We start from the raw sequence: 15,133 nt of genomic DNA on the forward strand, positions 1-15,133 counted from the left end.
CTTTGTCAGGTCTAAAAGAAGATATGAGGTTGCGTTGGCAAGTAAGGTGAAAGTAAATCCAAAGGGTTTCTACAGCTATATTAATAGCAAAAGGATAACGAGAGATTAAAATTGGTCCATTAGAGAGTCAGTGGACAGCTATCTGCAGAGCCAAAAGAGATGGGGGAGATATTGAACAATTTATTTTCTTCGGTATTCACCAAGGAGAAGGATATTGAATTATGTGAGGTAAGGGAAACAAGTAGAGTAGCTGTGGAAACTATGAGGATCAAAGAAGAGGAAGTACTGACACTTTTGAAAAATATAAAAGTGGATAAGTCTCCAGGTCCTGACAGGATATTCCCAAGGAAATTGAGGGAAGTTAGTGTAGAAATAGCTGGGGCTATGTCAGAAATATTTCAAATGTCATTAGAAACGGGAATGGTACCAGAGGATTGGCGTACTGCGCATGTTGTTCCATTGTTTAAAAAGGGTTCTAAGAGTAAACCTAACAATTATAAACCTGTTAGTTTGACGTCAGTGGTGGGCAAATTAATGGAAAGGATACTTTGAGATAATATATATAATCATCTGGATAAACAGGGTCTGATTAGGAACAGTCAACATGGATTTGTGCCTGGAAGGTCATGTTTGACTAATCTTCTTGAATTTTTTGAAGAGGTTACTAGGGAAATTGATGAGGGTAAAGTGGTAGATGTTGTCTATATGGACTTCAGTAAGGCCTTTGACAAGGTTTCACATGGAAGATTGGTTAAGAAGGTTCACTTGTTGGGTATTAATAGTGGAGTAGCAAGATGGATTCAATGGGAGATACCAGAGATTAATGGTGGATAACTGTTTGTCAGGTTGGAGGCCGGTGACTAGTGGTGTGCCTTGGGGGTCTGTGTTGGGTCCGCTGTTGTTTGTCATATACATCAATGATCTGGATGATGGTGTGGTAAATTGGATTAGTAAGTATGCAGATGATACTAAGATAGGCAGTGTTGTGGATAATGAAGTAGATTGTCAAAGTCTACAGAGATTTAGGCCATTTGGAAGAGTGGGCCCAAAGATGGCAGATGGAGTTTAATGCTGATAAGTGTGATGTGCTATATCTTGGCAGGACAAATCAAAATAGGACGTACATGGTAAATGGTAGCGAATTGAAGAATGCAGTTGAACGGAGGGATCTAGGAATAACTGCATAGTTCCCTGAAGGTGGAATCTCATGTAGATAGGGTGGTAAAGAAAGCTTTTCGTGTGCTGGCCTTTATAAATCAGAGCGTTGAGTATAGAAGTTGGGATGTGATGTTAAAATTGTACAAGGCATTGGTGAGGCCAATTCTGGAGTAAGGTGTACAATTTTGGTCGCCAAATTATAGGAAAGATGTCAACAAAATAGAGAGAGTACAGAGGAGATTTACTAGAATGTTGCCTGGGTTTCAGCACCTAAGTTACAGAGAAAGGTTGAACAAGTTAGGTCTTTATTCTTTGGAGCGCAGAAGGTTAAGGGGGGACTTAATAGAGGTCTTTAAAATTATGAGAAGGATAGACAAAGTTGACAAAGATAAGCTTTTTCCATTGAAAGTAGGGAAGATTCAAACAAGAGGACATGCTTTGAGAATTAAGGGACAAATGTTTAGGGGTAACATGAGAGGGAACTTCTTTACTCAGTGGTAGCTGTGTGGAATGAGCTTCCAGTGGAAGGGGTGGAGGCAGGTTCGATTTGATAATTTAAAAATAAATTGGATAGGTATATGGACGGGAAAGGAATGGAGGGTTGTGGTCTGAGTGCAGGTAGAAGGGACTAGGTGAGAGCAAGTGTTCGGCACGGACTAGAAGGGCCGAGATGGCCTGTTTCTGTGCTGTAATTGTTATATGGCGTGTCTTGTTGCTTTTGACTATGGCAAACCAAATTCCTCATATGTTGCAAAACATACTTGGTTAATAAATTATGATTATGATTGTTTATTTAACCATTGGGTTAGATTACAAAATGACTAAGCCTACTCTTTTAGCTTCTTGAGAGACTGCTAAAGCCACAAAGGGTTTCTAATTATTTTTCAGTAGTCTTGTGTTTAAATCTAGATGAAACTCATATCATTTTAGTATAGCTGTAGCAACAGAGTTGGTATCACCTAGACTAACACAAAATTTTAGTGACTACGCTTTATAAGTTTCATACTGACAGAAAGTGAGTCAAGCTGTGGGGACAAAATTGGATATTTTATGTTTGCCTCCATTGGAAAAATAACTTTTTGGTACTCGCTATTTCTGTTGCATGGTTGCTGGTGCACTCGCCAGGAAGATGCTACTGCTTCCTTCTATACCTTTTATGTCTTGTACACTAATGCTGTAGATCTCTTTTGTTCCAAACAATTGAATATTCTGCCACGCAGGATTGCTTTTATAAGACTGGTTTGTCTATTAATTGAGTACCGAAGTACATTCACTGGATGGCTTCCTTCCTGAATTGTGCTTTCCTCATTACCATATGGTAATTCATCCATCTCCTCTCCTGGCTAGAGCACGAGCAGAGTTCGACCCCAGCTTCGATAATCAACTAATCTTTCTTTGTTATTTCTGCCACACAATCTCGCAACGAGACACATTCAAGTTTACTCCCTTTTCAGCATTTCGAAGAGATTTTTCTCTTTGACTTACTGGTCTGTTCTGTTCACACTGGATACTACTTGCCCTATGGCACTTTTACAGGCAACTATGGGAGAAATAACTTTATCCTTCCCACCGTCTAGAGACTCGAGCAGTCTTCATGATGAAGCAGCAGTTTGTTTGCTCTAAGAATGGTAGAAATTTGACACTTCAGGGTCTTGTTATTTGATAATTTAAGCTTGTTTATTTGTTCATTGTAGGAAATACACAAGAAAGTTATGTCTCTTCAATTCCGAGATTGCCACACAAAAATTAAACATGTGGACGCTCATGCTACACTAAATGATGGGGTGGTAGTACAGGTTATGGGTGAGCTGTCAAACAACAGACAGCCCATGAGGCGCTTCATGCAGACTTTTGTCCTTGCACCTGAGGTAAGCAGAACAATTGTGTAATATTCTAGTACATTTTCTTTACTTTCTTGCGGTTTATGAGACTTGTGATGCTGAAAGAGGCAGTATGGATTAAATAGGTCTTGTATGAATTGGATTTCTTTGCTTTCGTGTTACTTTTCTATTTTTAATTATATCTATATGTACGCATGATATTTTAAATAACTAAAACACATTGGGAGTTAAAGATGATGAACTTGGAGAATTTCATTGTGTTTTTTATCAGGCTGGCTGGTTATTTTCCTGCAGTCGTATGTTCTAAACTGTTTGGCAGCATGTGATTCACTTAAAATATTTGCATCTTGTTTTCAGTTGCTATTGAAAGTGTACCTCACGGTATAACGTGTTGGAAGCTTATGAGTCCAGTATGGACCTCTCTTAAAGTAGACTGGTTTGTAGTAATGTTTGCAAGTGAAAATTTGTCATTTGGGTGGAGTGATAGCAGTTTTAAAAACCTGGCGTCTCAAACTTTAAAATTACATAGAAGATTTACTGCTTAAATATGATTCCAACAAAGCTCACTGTATAACACTTCACCCTTGCATATACACCAGGGTGCACACAACTATACAATGCCCTCCATAATGTTTGGGATGACCCATCATTTATTCATTTGCCGCTGTACTTCACAATTTGAGATTTGTAACAGAAAAAAATCATATGTGGTTAAAGTGCACATTGTCAGATTTTAATAAAGGCAATTTTTATACACTTTGGTTTCACCGTGTAGAAATTACAGCAGTGTTTATCCATAGTCCCTCCATTTCAGGGCACCATAATGTTTGGAACACAGCAATGTCATGTAAGTGAAAGTAGTTATGTTTAGTATTTTGTTGCATATCCTTTGCATGCAATGACTGCTTGAAGTCTGCAATTCATGGACATCACCAGTTGCCAAGTGTCTTCTCTGGCAAGGCCTGTATTGCAGCCATCTTTAGCTTATGCTTGTTTTGGGGGCTAGTCCCCTTCAGTTTTCTCTTCAACCTATAAACAGCATGCTCAATTGGGTTCAGATCGGGTGATTGACTTGGCCACTCAAGAATTGACCATATTTTAGCTTTGGAAGAGCTTCTTTGTTTGTTTGGCAGTATGTTTGAGATAATTGATTTGCTGGAGAATGAACCGCCGGCCAGTTTTGAGGCATTTGTTTGAGCTTGAGCAGATAGGATGTGTCTATACACTTCCGAATTCATTATGCTACTACCATCAGCAGTTGTATCATCAATGAAGATAAGTGAGCCAGTACCTTCAGCAGCCATACATGCCCAAGCCATAACACCCCCATCACCGTGTTTCACAGATGAGGTGGTCTGCTTTGTATCTTGGGCATTTCCTTCTCTCCTCCATACTTTGCTCTTGCCATCACTCTGATATAAGTTAATCGTCATCTCATCTGTCCACAAGACCTTTTTCCAGAACTGTGGTTGCTCTTTTAAGCACTTCTTGGCAAACTGTAACCTGGCCATCCTATTTGCAGCTAATCAGTGGTTTCATCGTGTAGTGTAGACTCTATTTCTGTTATGAAATCTTCTGCGGACAGTGGTCATTGACAAATCCACACCTGACTCCTGAAGAGGGTTTCTGATCTGTCGGACAGGTGTTTGGGGATTTTTCTTTATTTAGCAATGTTACAAAATTTTGAGATTTTAAAAATCTTTAATTTATCCCATCAGATAAAGCATAAAAAGAAGTTTAATTTGACACCTAATTCACGTTCATATCTTCAGTATTAAAAAAGCTATGGCCATTTTCATACTCGGAAATTGGCATCTTGTTCCCTATTGCTTTTTCATTGACTTAACACAAAAGCTGTGATCGAGGACATTTAAAAGCCGATAACTTTCTTAAAATTTAAGAGAACTAAAATAAATTTTCAGTTATTATAGATTGAAGCATTCTGAAACAAATATGAAACAATCTTACTTGGATGACTTGAAATTAAAGCATATAATTAGTTAGTTACCTAATTGTAGCTAATTACAAAATTCAATTACTAGATCTAAACATCTATCCATTTCTTAAGAATAGATTAACATTTTTAAATAGCCTAAGTGTCCAAATAACATTCACACAAGAATTCAGAATATAACATAATTTTTAAATCTCATTGTCATGGAGTGGGATTTTCTGGAACAGGACCATTTGGAACGTTCAGGATGCGGTGAATTTAGTACCCCATATCGGCAGCAAATACACTGCCGGTTCTTCGGGGGGAAAAATCACCGTTTCGCAACTTAAGATGTGAATTAAATACATCTTAAGAAACACTTTTATACATAAAAATAAACTACTTTCTTTTACCTGGTCCTCCATAAAATCCGTCCCAGTTGTCGGCATTGACGGCTTCAGAAGCTGATTTTAAAATCATTCCAGCGATTAACTTGTCGGGCGAATTTTTTTTTTAAACACACAGAACGGCCGTAGGAACGATCCTTTAGCAACATCTTACACTCCACCAAAATATAATTCAGGGCCCGGTCGGGAAAAAACCCCGTTTTAACCCGGCCCCCCCCCCCCCCTCAAACGCGCCAAAATCGCGCACACGGCCAGTGGCAGAATTGCAGCGCCGCTGAAGGTAAGTTTTGTAACATACCTACTTTATTATAGAGAGAATTCTTCTGTCATCAGCTGTGGAGGTCTTCCTTGGCCTACCAGTACCATTGCGATTATTAAGCTCACCAGTGCTCTATTTCTTCTTAATGATGTGCCTAATAGTTGATTTTGGTAAGCCTAAGGTTTGGCTGGTGTCTCTAACAGAGCTGCCAATTTTTGTCAGTTGTACGGAAATGCGATCAGAATACGGATGTACGGATTTGCTTTGTAAAATATGGATTTTATTTTAAAAATCAACCCGACTTTCTGTTTCATCTTGCTGCTTAAATGCAAGGATATAAAAGTCATACTATACCTCTAAAAATTCTAGCAGATGAAATCTATTAGTATGTTAAATTTCAAGATCTGCATGATTATTTTTGTAAGCTTTGATCTGCCTGTCCCGCCAGGTTTAAACAGCGCTGTCAGTTTAATGCGTGGGAATTTAAACGAACAGTGCTCCGAGTTCTAAAAATAGCGCTCCCAGCTGGAGGCTATTGCCTTTACACATAGCGCTATGGGCTTTACACATAGCGCTATGGCCACAGCGCTGTGGGTCAGACTGTTAGGGGAGGGAGAAAAAAAGGAAGGAGAGGGGGAGGGTGGGAGGAGGAAGGAGGGAAGGAGAGGGAGGCTTCCAAAATGGCTTCCACATCATCATCTGATGCTAAAAGCAGGAAGCAGCTGTTCAAAGATCAGTATACAAAGAGATGGCAATGAATGCACTGTCAAGTAAGGTGCTTAGAAGACATGTCAATTGGTACAAAGTTATGCATTCTTGTACTCTTACATGGGTATGATCGCACTTTTTTTCAGCAAAATTGCACCGCGTAAAAATACTGATTTCCTCAGCAAAATAATGATTTTCAGGTACTAGAATACTGAAATGCTCCGACAAAACTTGGCAGCTCTGCTCTAGCAGTTTTATTCGTGTTTCTCAGTCTCATAATTGCTTCTTTGACTTTCATTGGCACAACTTTGGTCCTCGTGTTGATAAACCAATAAAAGTTTCCAAAGTGATGGAAAGACTGGAGGAAAGACTAGGTGCTGAGAGCTCTCTTATACCTGCATTAAGGAGGCATTTAAACACACCTGAGCAATTACAGGATGGTAAAGAACGCAAAGAGAAGGTACAGAGACAAGATGGAGTTACAGATGGAGCAGCAGGACACCAGAAGCCTGTGGCAGGGGCTACGGATAGTAACCAACTACCGAAGCACCCCTCCCTCATCCGCAAGTGCCGGCACCTCCCTAGCTGATGACCTGAACTCCTTTTACGCTCATTTCGAAGGGGCAACACCACTCCAGGTCTGCCGACTATCGACAATACCGCCAGCGGGCTGGCTACCGAAGCTGAAGGGAGGAATGTGCACACATTCTCGCTGTCTGAGCACGACGTGAGGAGGGCTCTGACACGGGTGAACACGAGAAAAGCTGCAGGCCCCGATGGCATCTCGGGGCGAGTACTCAAGTCCTGTGCTACGCAGCTAGCTCCAGTGCTCACTACATTATTCAACCTCTCCCTGGACAAGTCCGTGGTCCCTGCCTGCTTCAAAAAATCCATCATTGTACCGGTACCAAAAAATGCCCCCCCAGCCTGTCTGAATGACTACCGTCCGGTGGCCCTTACCTCGGTAGTCATGAAATGCTTTGAGAGGCTGGTGAAGAAACACATCTGCGCCTTCCTCCCTCGGAATATGGACCCGTTGCAGTTCGCATACCGTCCGAACAGATCCACGGATGATGCGGTCTCCCAGGTCTTGCACACCGCTGTCTCCCATCTGGACAGCCAGAAGGGGGGCTACGTGAGGATGCTGTTCATAGACTACAGTTCAGACTTCAACACGATAGTCCCCACCAGACTGGCCGGGAAGCTAATGGAATTGGGGCTCAACACCTCCCTGTGTGGCTGGGTCCTGGACTTTCTCACCGCCAGGCCCCAGGTAGTCAAGATGGTAGGGAATACATCGAAGTCCCTCACCCTGAGCACAGGATCGCCCCAGGGTTGCGTCCTCAGCCCCCTATTGTACTTCCTGTACACACATGACTGTGTGGCTAGGTTCAGCTCCAACTCAATAATCAAGTTTGCTGATGACACTGGTGGTGGGCCTGATCTCAGACAACGACGAGAAGGCCTACCGGGAGGAGGTGGCTGGTCTAGCACTCTGGTGCCAGGATAACAGCCTCCTCTTGAACATCAAAAAAACGAAGGAGCTGATCATGGACTTTAGGAGGGCACATCATCCGAGGACGTACACTCCATTGAGGATAAATGGGGATCCTGTGGATAGGGTGAACTGTTTTAAATATCTGGGAGTCCACATCTCCGAGGATATGACATGGGCATCACACGCCTCAGCACTCGTGAGTAAGGCAAGGCAGCGCCTTTACCACCTCAGGCAATTGAGGAAATTCAGAGTGTCTCCGAGGATCCTCCAGTGCTTCTACGCAGCGGCGGTGGAAAGCATCTTGTCTGGGAACATTACCATCTGGTTTGGGAATTGCTCTGCCAAGGACAAGAAGGCTCTGCAGAGAGTAGTGCGTTCGGCCGAACGCACTATGGGAACTTCACTTGCCCCCCTGCAGGAACTATACATCAGGAGGTGCAACTCCAGAGCCAACAATATCATGTTATGACCCCTTCCACCCCTGCAACGGACTGTTCCAGCTGCTGCGGTCAGGCAAACGCCTCCATTGCCATACGGTGAGAACGGAGAGGTTGAGAAGGAGTTTCTTCCCTGAGGCCATTCGGACTGTAAACGCCTATCTCACCAGGGACTAACTCTACTGAACGTTTTTCCTTCCATTATTTATTATGTAAAAGAATATGTGTGTTATGATTGTGTTTATAGTTTGTTTGGTTGTTTGTCTTTTGCACAAAAGTCCGCGAGCATTGCCACTTTCATTTCACTGCACATCTCGTATGTGTATGTGACAAATAAACTTGACTTGACAAACACCTGTGAAGCCATGTCCCAAACATTATGGTGCCCTGAAATGGGGGGGACTATATAAACACAGCTGTAATTTCTAAATGGTGAAACCAAACTGTATACAAATACCCTTTAATAAAATGTGACAATGTGCACATGTGATTTTTTTCTCTTCTATTACAGATCTCAAATTGTGTAGTACAGAGGCAAATAAATGATGGGTCTCTGTCCCAAACATTATGGAGGGCACTGTATATACAATAAGTACAATGATGACCTCACAAAGATGAGAAAATATTTTTTTACTGTTTCCTTTTTTGTCTTGACAGGGTTCAGTTGCAAACAAATTTTATGTTCACAATGATATTTTCCGCTATCAAGATGAAGTCTTTGGGGATTCGGATACTGAGCCTCCTGAAGGTGAGCAAACATACTTTAATAATTTCTCTGGTCAGCGGTGTCCAAATTCAGTCACACTTTCCTTGGCCAAGAAAATGGGTTTTGCCTTCACTGCACTTTTAATTTGTAGTTTGTTGGTCTACTGAAAGGCAGTTGAATATCTGTAAAATACCTGGATATTTGTACATTTACTTATATTTTTGAATGTATTTACTGGAGTTGTGTCCAGTTAAAAATTGAGATCCTAATGTCGGAAAGCTTTGTGTTGCAGACGGTTAGTTTTAATAGGCCAGGTTTTGATTTTTTAAAATAATTTGGAATATTTTAACGTTGGATGATTGGTGGTTTTCCGTGCACTTCGACCAATGAAGTTTATCATTTGCATCCTCTCGTTTGGATCAGTTTGTTTAATGCTCTATGATGGTTCTGCAAAGCTGTCCGAACTGATCCATGTGATCAAGTTTTATATTTGGACTTTTTCGTTCTTTCTGATCTCAAGCCTTTCTGTGACCACCTCCATCTCCCTTTAACCGTTTAATCCTCTTGATTTCCACTCCCTTCTGAATCACTTCCCTCTGGAAGGCGACTCCGGACTGTCAAAGCTGCCACGGCCTGACATAAAAACAGTTTTTATCCACGAGTAGTTGCTCCACTCAACAGCCAAAAATCTGTAACCTCCCTCTGATCTGGTATTTTGTTGGTTCACATGCTTGATCAATGGTGTTTTATCATTAATGTTTTATTATTATTAATGTTTAGTGTTTTCCGTGTCATTCGTAACTGTCACTATGTAATGTTGTTACTTGTGGGCGGAGCACCAAGGCAAATTCCTTGTATGTGAATACTTGGACAATAAACTTACTACTTTGCATTCAACAAATGTCTCGCCTTTCTGCAATGTGACTTATTAAAGATTTAATATTCAAGATTGTCCATAACCTGGCCTTGCTTTTTGTCCAAAAGTAAACCTTGCTGCTATCAAAACCATGTTTTACTGATAAACATTTCTAATATTCTGAAATTTAAAGGGTTTAAATAAATTTAAATGATTTGCATTCATTCATGTCAGAATTAAATTTGTTGAAAAAATAGCAAAACCCTGATATCTCCTCCCATCCCCCCCGCCCTCGGGCTCCTCCTCCTCCCTTTTTCCTTCCTTCTCCCCCCCATCAGTCTGAAGAAGGGTTTCGGCCCGAAACGTCGCCTATTTCCTTCGCTCCATAGATGCTGCTGCACCCGCTGAGTTTCTCCAGCATTTTTGTGTACCTCCTGATAATCCACTGTTCATTTTGTTTGGATATCCCACTGCTTTGCATGTAAGTCACAAGATTTTTCCCGCAGTCCCTCTAAACGCACCAGGGTCCCGTCTCTCATACTGCCCTTAAATTCACTGGGAACATTGGAAAATGTATTATACTGTGGAAAAGCTTAAAGTGAATTTAAAGTATCCTAGTTATGTCCATGATAAGATCCAAACTTTTAGAAAGTCTACCAGTTTTGCATCACTAATGTCCTAAGGGCATCAGATTATGTTTTACTGTATACTCGGTTACTGCAAATAACTTCAATATAAAGAAATAAAAATATATGATAAACTTGGCTGTTAATGAAGATTACCAAACCATTGAAAAGACTTAAACCTTAAGAATCAAATACAAGGTGCATCTGCTCCTTCAAATCTGTATGATGAGGAAAGAGCTGTGCGATGTGAAATCGCCCAATGCCGAATCCAGTGGAGTGTTTTGATATGTCATCTGATCTCCAGCAAGTGGCTGATTAGAGCTTTGCAGTCCACATAAAAAAATAAGAACTAGAGGAGGTCATCCAGTCCTTCAAATCTAGTTCACCATTCAATATGATTATGACTAAACCTCCCTCTAAGACCAGATTTCTGTGCTCTTCCCATAACGTTGTGTTTCGAAGTTTTTCTGTCAATCTCCTCAAATTTATTCAGCATCTTGGCCTTCACAACTGTGGTAGGGAATTCCACATGTGCACCATCCCCTGACTGATGAAAGTTTTCCTCCTCAGACCCAGATGTCTTCCTCCATGTCCAGAGACTGATTGGTCCTTCATCCTAACATGTCCAGTCCCTGTCAGAATGTTGTATTTCTTTTGTGATATTTCCTCATGTTAAAGATTACTGAATACAATAGTCAAATCAATTTTTGTTTATTAATATTTACGGAGGGTATAGAAACATAGAAAGTAGGTGCGAGAGTAGACCACCAGGTCCGTCGAGCCCGCACCGCCATTCGCTCATGGCTGAACACTAAACAGACACACTTACCCACAAACAGTAGACACAAGACACAGAACACAAGACACTACCCTCCCCTTTATACCGCTATCACCCCTCTCCACCCCAAGAACCTCGTGATCTCCTGGGGGAGGCAAAAAAACGGATAAAAACCCAGGTCCAATTCGGGAAAAAAATCCGGGAAATTCCTCTCCGACCCCAATCCAGGCGATCGACACTTGTCCAGGAGATCACTCAGGTCTTACTATACTAACCATACCTAGGTCCATATCCCTGCCCTCTCCCCGTAGCCCCTTATCCCCTTGGCAGCTAAAAAACCATCTATTTTAGTCTTAAATATATTTAAAGTTTCTGCTTCCACTGCTCCCTGGGGCAGTGAATTCCATAAATTAACCACCCTCTGGGTGAAGAAGTTCTTCCTCATCTCAGTTTTAAAAGAGCCCCCCCTTATTCTGCAACTATGTCCTCTAGTTCTAGTTTCCCCGATCATTGGGAACATCCTCGGTGCATCCACCCGATCAAGGCCCCTCACGATCTTATATGTTTCAATGAGATCGCCTCTCATTCTTCTAAACTCCAAAGAGTAGAGTTCCAGCCTACTTAACCTTTCCTCATATGTCAATCCCCTCATTGCAGGAATTAATCTTGTAAACCTTCGCTGCACTGCCTCCAGGGCTAGTACATCCTTTCTTAAGTATGGACCCCAGAACTGTACACAGTATTCCAAATGTGGTCTCACTAATACTGTGTACAGCTGCAGCAAGACCTCCGTGTTTTTATACTCAATCCCCCTAGCAATAAAGGCCAAAACTCCATTGGCCTTCCTGATTGCTTGCTGCACCTGCATACTAACTTTTAGTGATTCATGTACTAATACCCCTAGATCCCTTTGCGTTGCATTACAACGCAGCTCCTCCTCATTTAGAAAATAACTTGCCCTATCATTTTTTTTCCCAAAGTGAATGACTTCACATTTATTAGTATTAAATTTCATCTGCCAAGTTGTTGCCCACTCACCTAGCTTATCTATATCCTTTTGCAGACTCTTCCTATCCTCCTCATCCCCTACTTTTCCTCCCATTTTTGTATCGTCCGCAAATTTTGATATATTACACTTGGTTCCCTCCTCCAAATCATTTATATAAATTGTGAACAACTGGGGTCCCAGCACCGACCCTTGCGGAACCCCGCTAGTTACCGGTTGCCATCCCGAGTATGAACCATTTATCCCCACTCTCTGCTTCCTATTTGTTAGCCAATCCTCTACCCATGCTAATATATTACCCCCAATCCCATAATTTTTTATTTTTAGCAATAGTCTCTTATGTGGCACCTTGTCAAAAGCCTTTTGGAAGTCCAAGTATACCACATCCACCGGTTCCCCTTTATCCACCCGGGTTGTTACTTCCTCAAAGAATTCGAGCAGATTCGTTAAACAGGACTTCCCCTTCACAAAACCATGCTGGTTCTGTCCGATGAAGTCATGTTTATCCAAGTGCCCCGTTAGTGTTTCTTTAATAATTGTCTCTAACATTTTACCCACCACCGATGTTAGACTAACCGGTCTATAGTTACCCGCCTTCTGTTTACTTCCTTTTTTAAATATAGGTGTTACATTGGCCATTTTCCAATCCACTGGGACCGTTCCTGCCTCCAGGGAGTTTTGGAAAATTATCACCAATGCATCCACAATCCCCACCGCTATCTCCCTCAAGACCCTTGGATGTAATCCATCAGGCCCAGGGGATTTATCCTCCTTCAGTCTCATTAATTTCCCTAATACCACCTCCTTGGTGATCTTAATAGTATTTAGCTCCTCCATTCCTACCGCCCCCTGTTTATCCAGCGTTGGAATATTTTTTGTGTCTTCTATGGTGAAGACTGATACAAAATACTCGTTTAATGCCTTTGCCATTTCCATGTTCCCCACCAACAACTCTCCAGTCTCACCCTCCAGTGGACCAACGTTCACCTTAGCCACCCTTTTTCTTTTTATATAGCTATAAAAACTCTTACTATTAGTTTTTATGTTGTTCGCTAAATTCCTTTCATAGTCTATTTTCCCCGTCTTAATTAATCTCTTAGTTATTTTTTGCTGACCTTTAAATGCTTCCCAATCCTCTACCCTCCCACTATCTCTGGCTACCTTATATGCCCTTGCCTTCAGCCGAATACTATCCTTAATAGTTTTACTGAGCCATGGCTGACTGTTCTTACCCTTACCCCTTTTTTTCTTCATAGGAATAAATTTTTCTTGAAGGTTATACAGTATACCCTTAAACGTACACCACTGCTCATGTACCGTCTTATGAGCTTCACAGACTGGCAATATTTGTTGCCCTTGAATGTTTTGGGCTGCTGCTGTTCTTGAGGTGGCGTGTATATCCATGATGCTCTCAGGAAGGGAGTTCCAGGATTTTGACCCAGTGTCTGAATGAACAGTGATATATTTCCACGGTGTGTGTGGCTTGGAGGGCAACGTTCAGCTGGTGGTGTTCCCCTGCTTTTGCAGCCTTTGTCTTTCTAGCCGATAAGGATAATAATAATAATAATGGATGGGATTTATATAGCGCCTTTCTAATACTCAAGGCGCTTTACATCGCATTATTCATTCACTCCTCAGTCACACTCGGTGGTGGTAAGCTACTTCTGTAGCCACAGCTGCCCTGGGGCAGATTGACAGAAGCGTGGCTGCCATTCTGCGCCTACGGCCCCTCCGACCACCACCAATCACTCACACACATTCACACACAGGCAAAGGTGGGTGAAGTGTCTTGCCCAAGGACACAACGACAGTATGCACTCCAAGCGGGATTCGAACCGGCCACCTTCCAGTCGCCAGCCGAACACTTAGCCCATTGTGCCTTCTGTCGTCCCGATAAGATGTGGGGTACGAAGTTCCTGTTTAGGTAGTCATGGTGAGTTGCTGCTGTGCATCCTGCAGGTACACAAACTGTTTCTACTGTGTGGAGTTATAGATGGGATGCTATGTCCTGTATGGTGTCGAGCTTCTTGAGTGTTGTAGCTGCATTCATCCAACCAAGTCCATTACAGTCTTAACTTGAGTTTTGTAAATTGTGCATATGCTAGAGGGAGTTAGGAGGCCTAAATGAACATTGCAATCCCTACTTCTAACCTTGCAATTAAAGGAAGGTAATTGATGAAACAATTGGTTCAAGGATGGTGTATGTCAAAGAGTACCCTGATGAGGTCCTGTGGAGATGGCTTGTGTCTGAGATGAGTGACCTTCATCCATCACAATCATCTTACTTTGGGCTAGGTATAATTCCAATCAGCGGAGGATTTTCCCAGGTTCCTATTGACTCCAGTTTAGCCAGAGCACCTTGATGCCATGCTCAATCAAATGCTGCCTTGATTTATCTTCGTACAGCAACCATTTGAGCCTTTACTACATTCCTTATGTGTATATAATTTTGGCGTTAGATCAAAGGGACATTCAATAATCTTGGTATGTCCTCTACCAGACCTTGGTAATTGTAGCAAGATCCTTGTAACAAGATATCCTTGCTCCTATATTCAAACCCCATTGCAATAAGATTAATATCACTTCAATATATATATCCCTGATGCTAAGCTTGTCAAATCACTTTTGCATCCTCATCAAAACATTCCCACCCAGTTTTTGTGTCATCAGCAATCTTGGACATAACTACTTTCAACCAATTAAGATATATTGTTAATAGCTGTGGCCCAAGCATCGGTCCCTGCAGTGCCCCACTAGTGATCAACTGCCTCGTTGTAAGTCCAATTTATTCTACACCTTGTATACTTTATCAACTATCAATCTATGCCATTATATTACCCACAATCTTGTGTGCTCTAATTTTGCACATAAACCTCTTAAGTGGGACTTTATCGAAGGCCTTCTAAAAATTCAAAAATAC

The 15,133-nt window shown here is 41.7% G+C and overlaps 1 protein-coding gene across 1 annotated transcript in view; it reads left to right on the top strand.

Moving 5' to 3' along the window:
- g3bp1 (G3BP stress granule assembly factor 1) overlaps positions 1–15,133 on the top strand; it is a 36,977-nt gene that overhangs the window by 5,174 nt on the left and 16,670 nt on the right. The window contains exons 4-5 of the mRNA XM_033029915.1: positions 2,853–3,026; positions 8,899–8,989. Of these exons, the coding sequence (XP_032885806.1) occupies positions 2,853–3,026; positions 8,899–8,989 (265 nt within the window). The remainder of the gene's footprint in view (positions 1–2,852; positions 3,027–8,898; positions 8,990–15,133) is intronic.

Source organism: Amblyraja radiata, chromosome 11 (assembly GCF_010909765.2).
Source record: "Amblyraja radiata isolate CabotCenter1 chromosome 11, sAmbRad1.1.pri, whole genome shotgun sequence".
Taxonomy (NCBI): Eukaryota; Metazoa; Chordata; class Chondrichthyes; order Rajiformes; family Rajidae; genus Amblyraja; species Amblyraja radiata.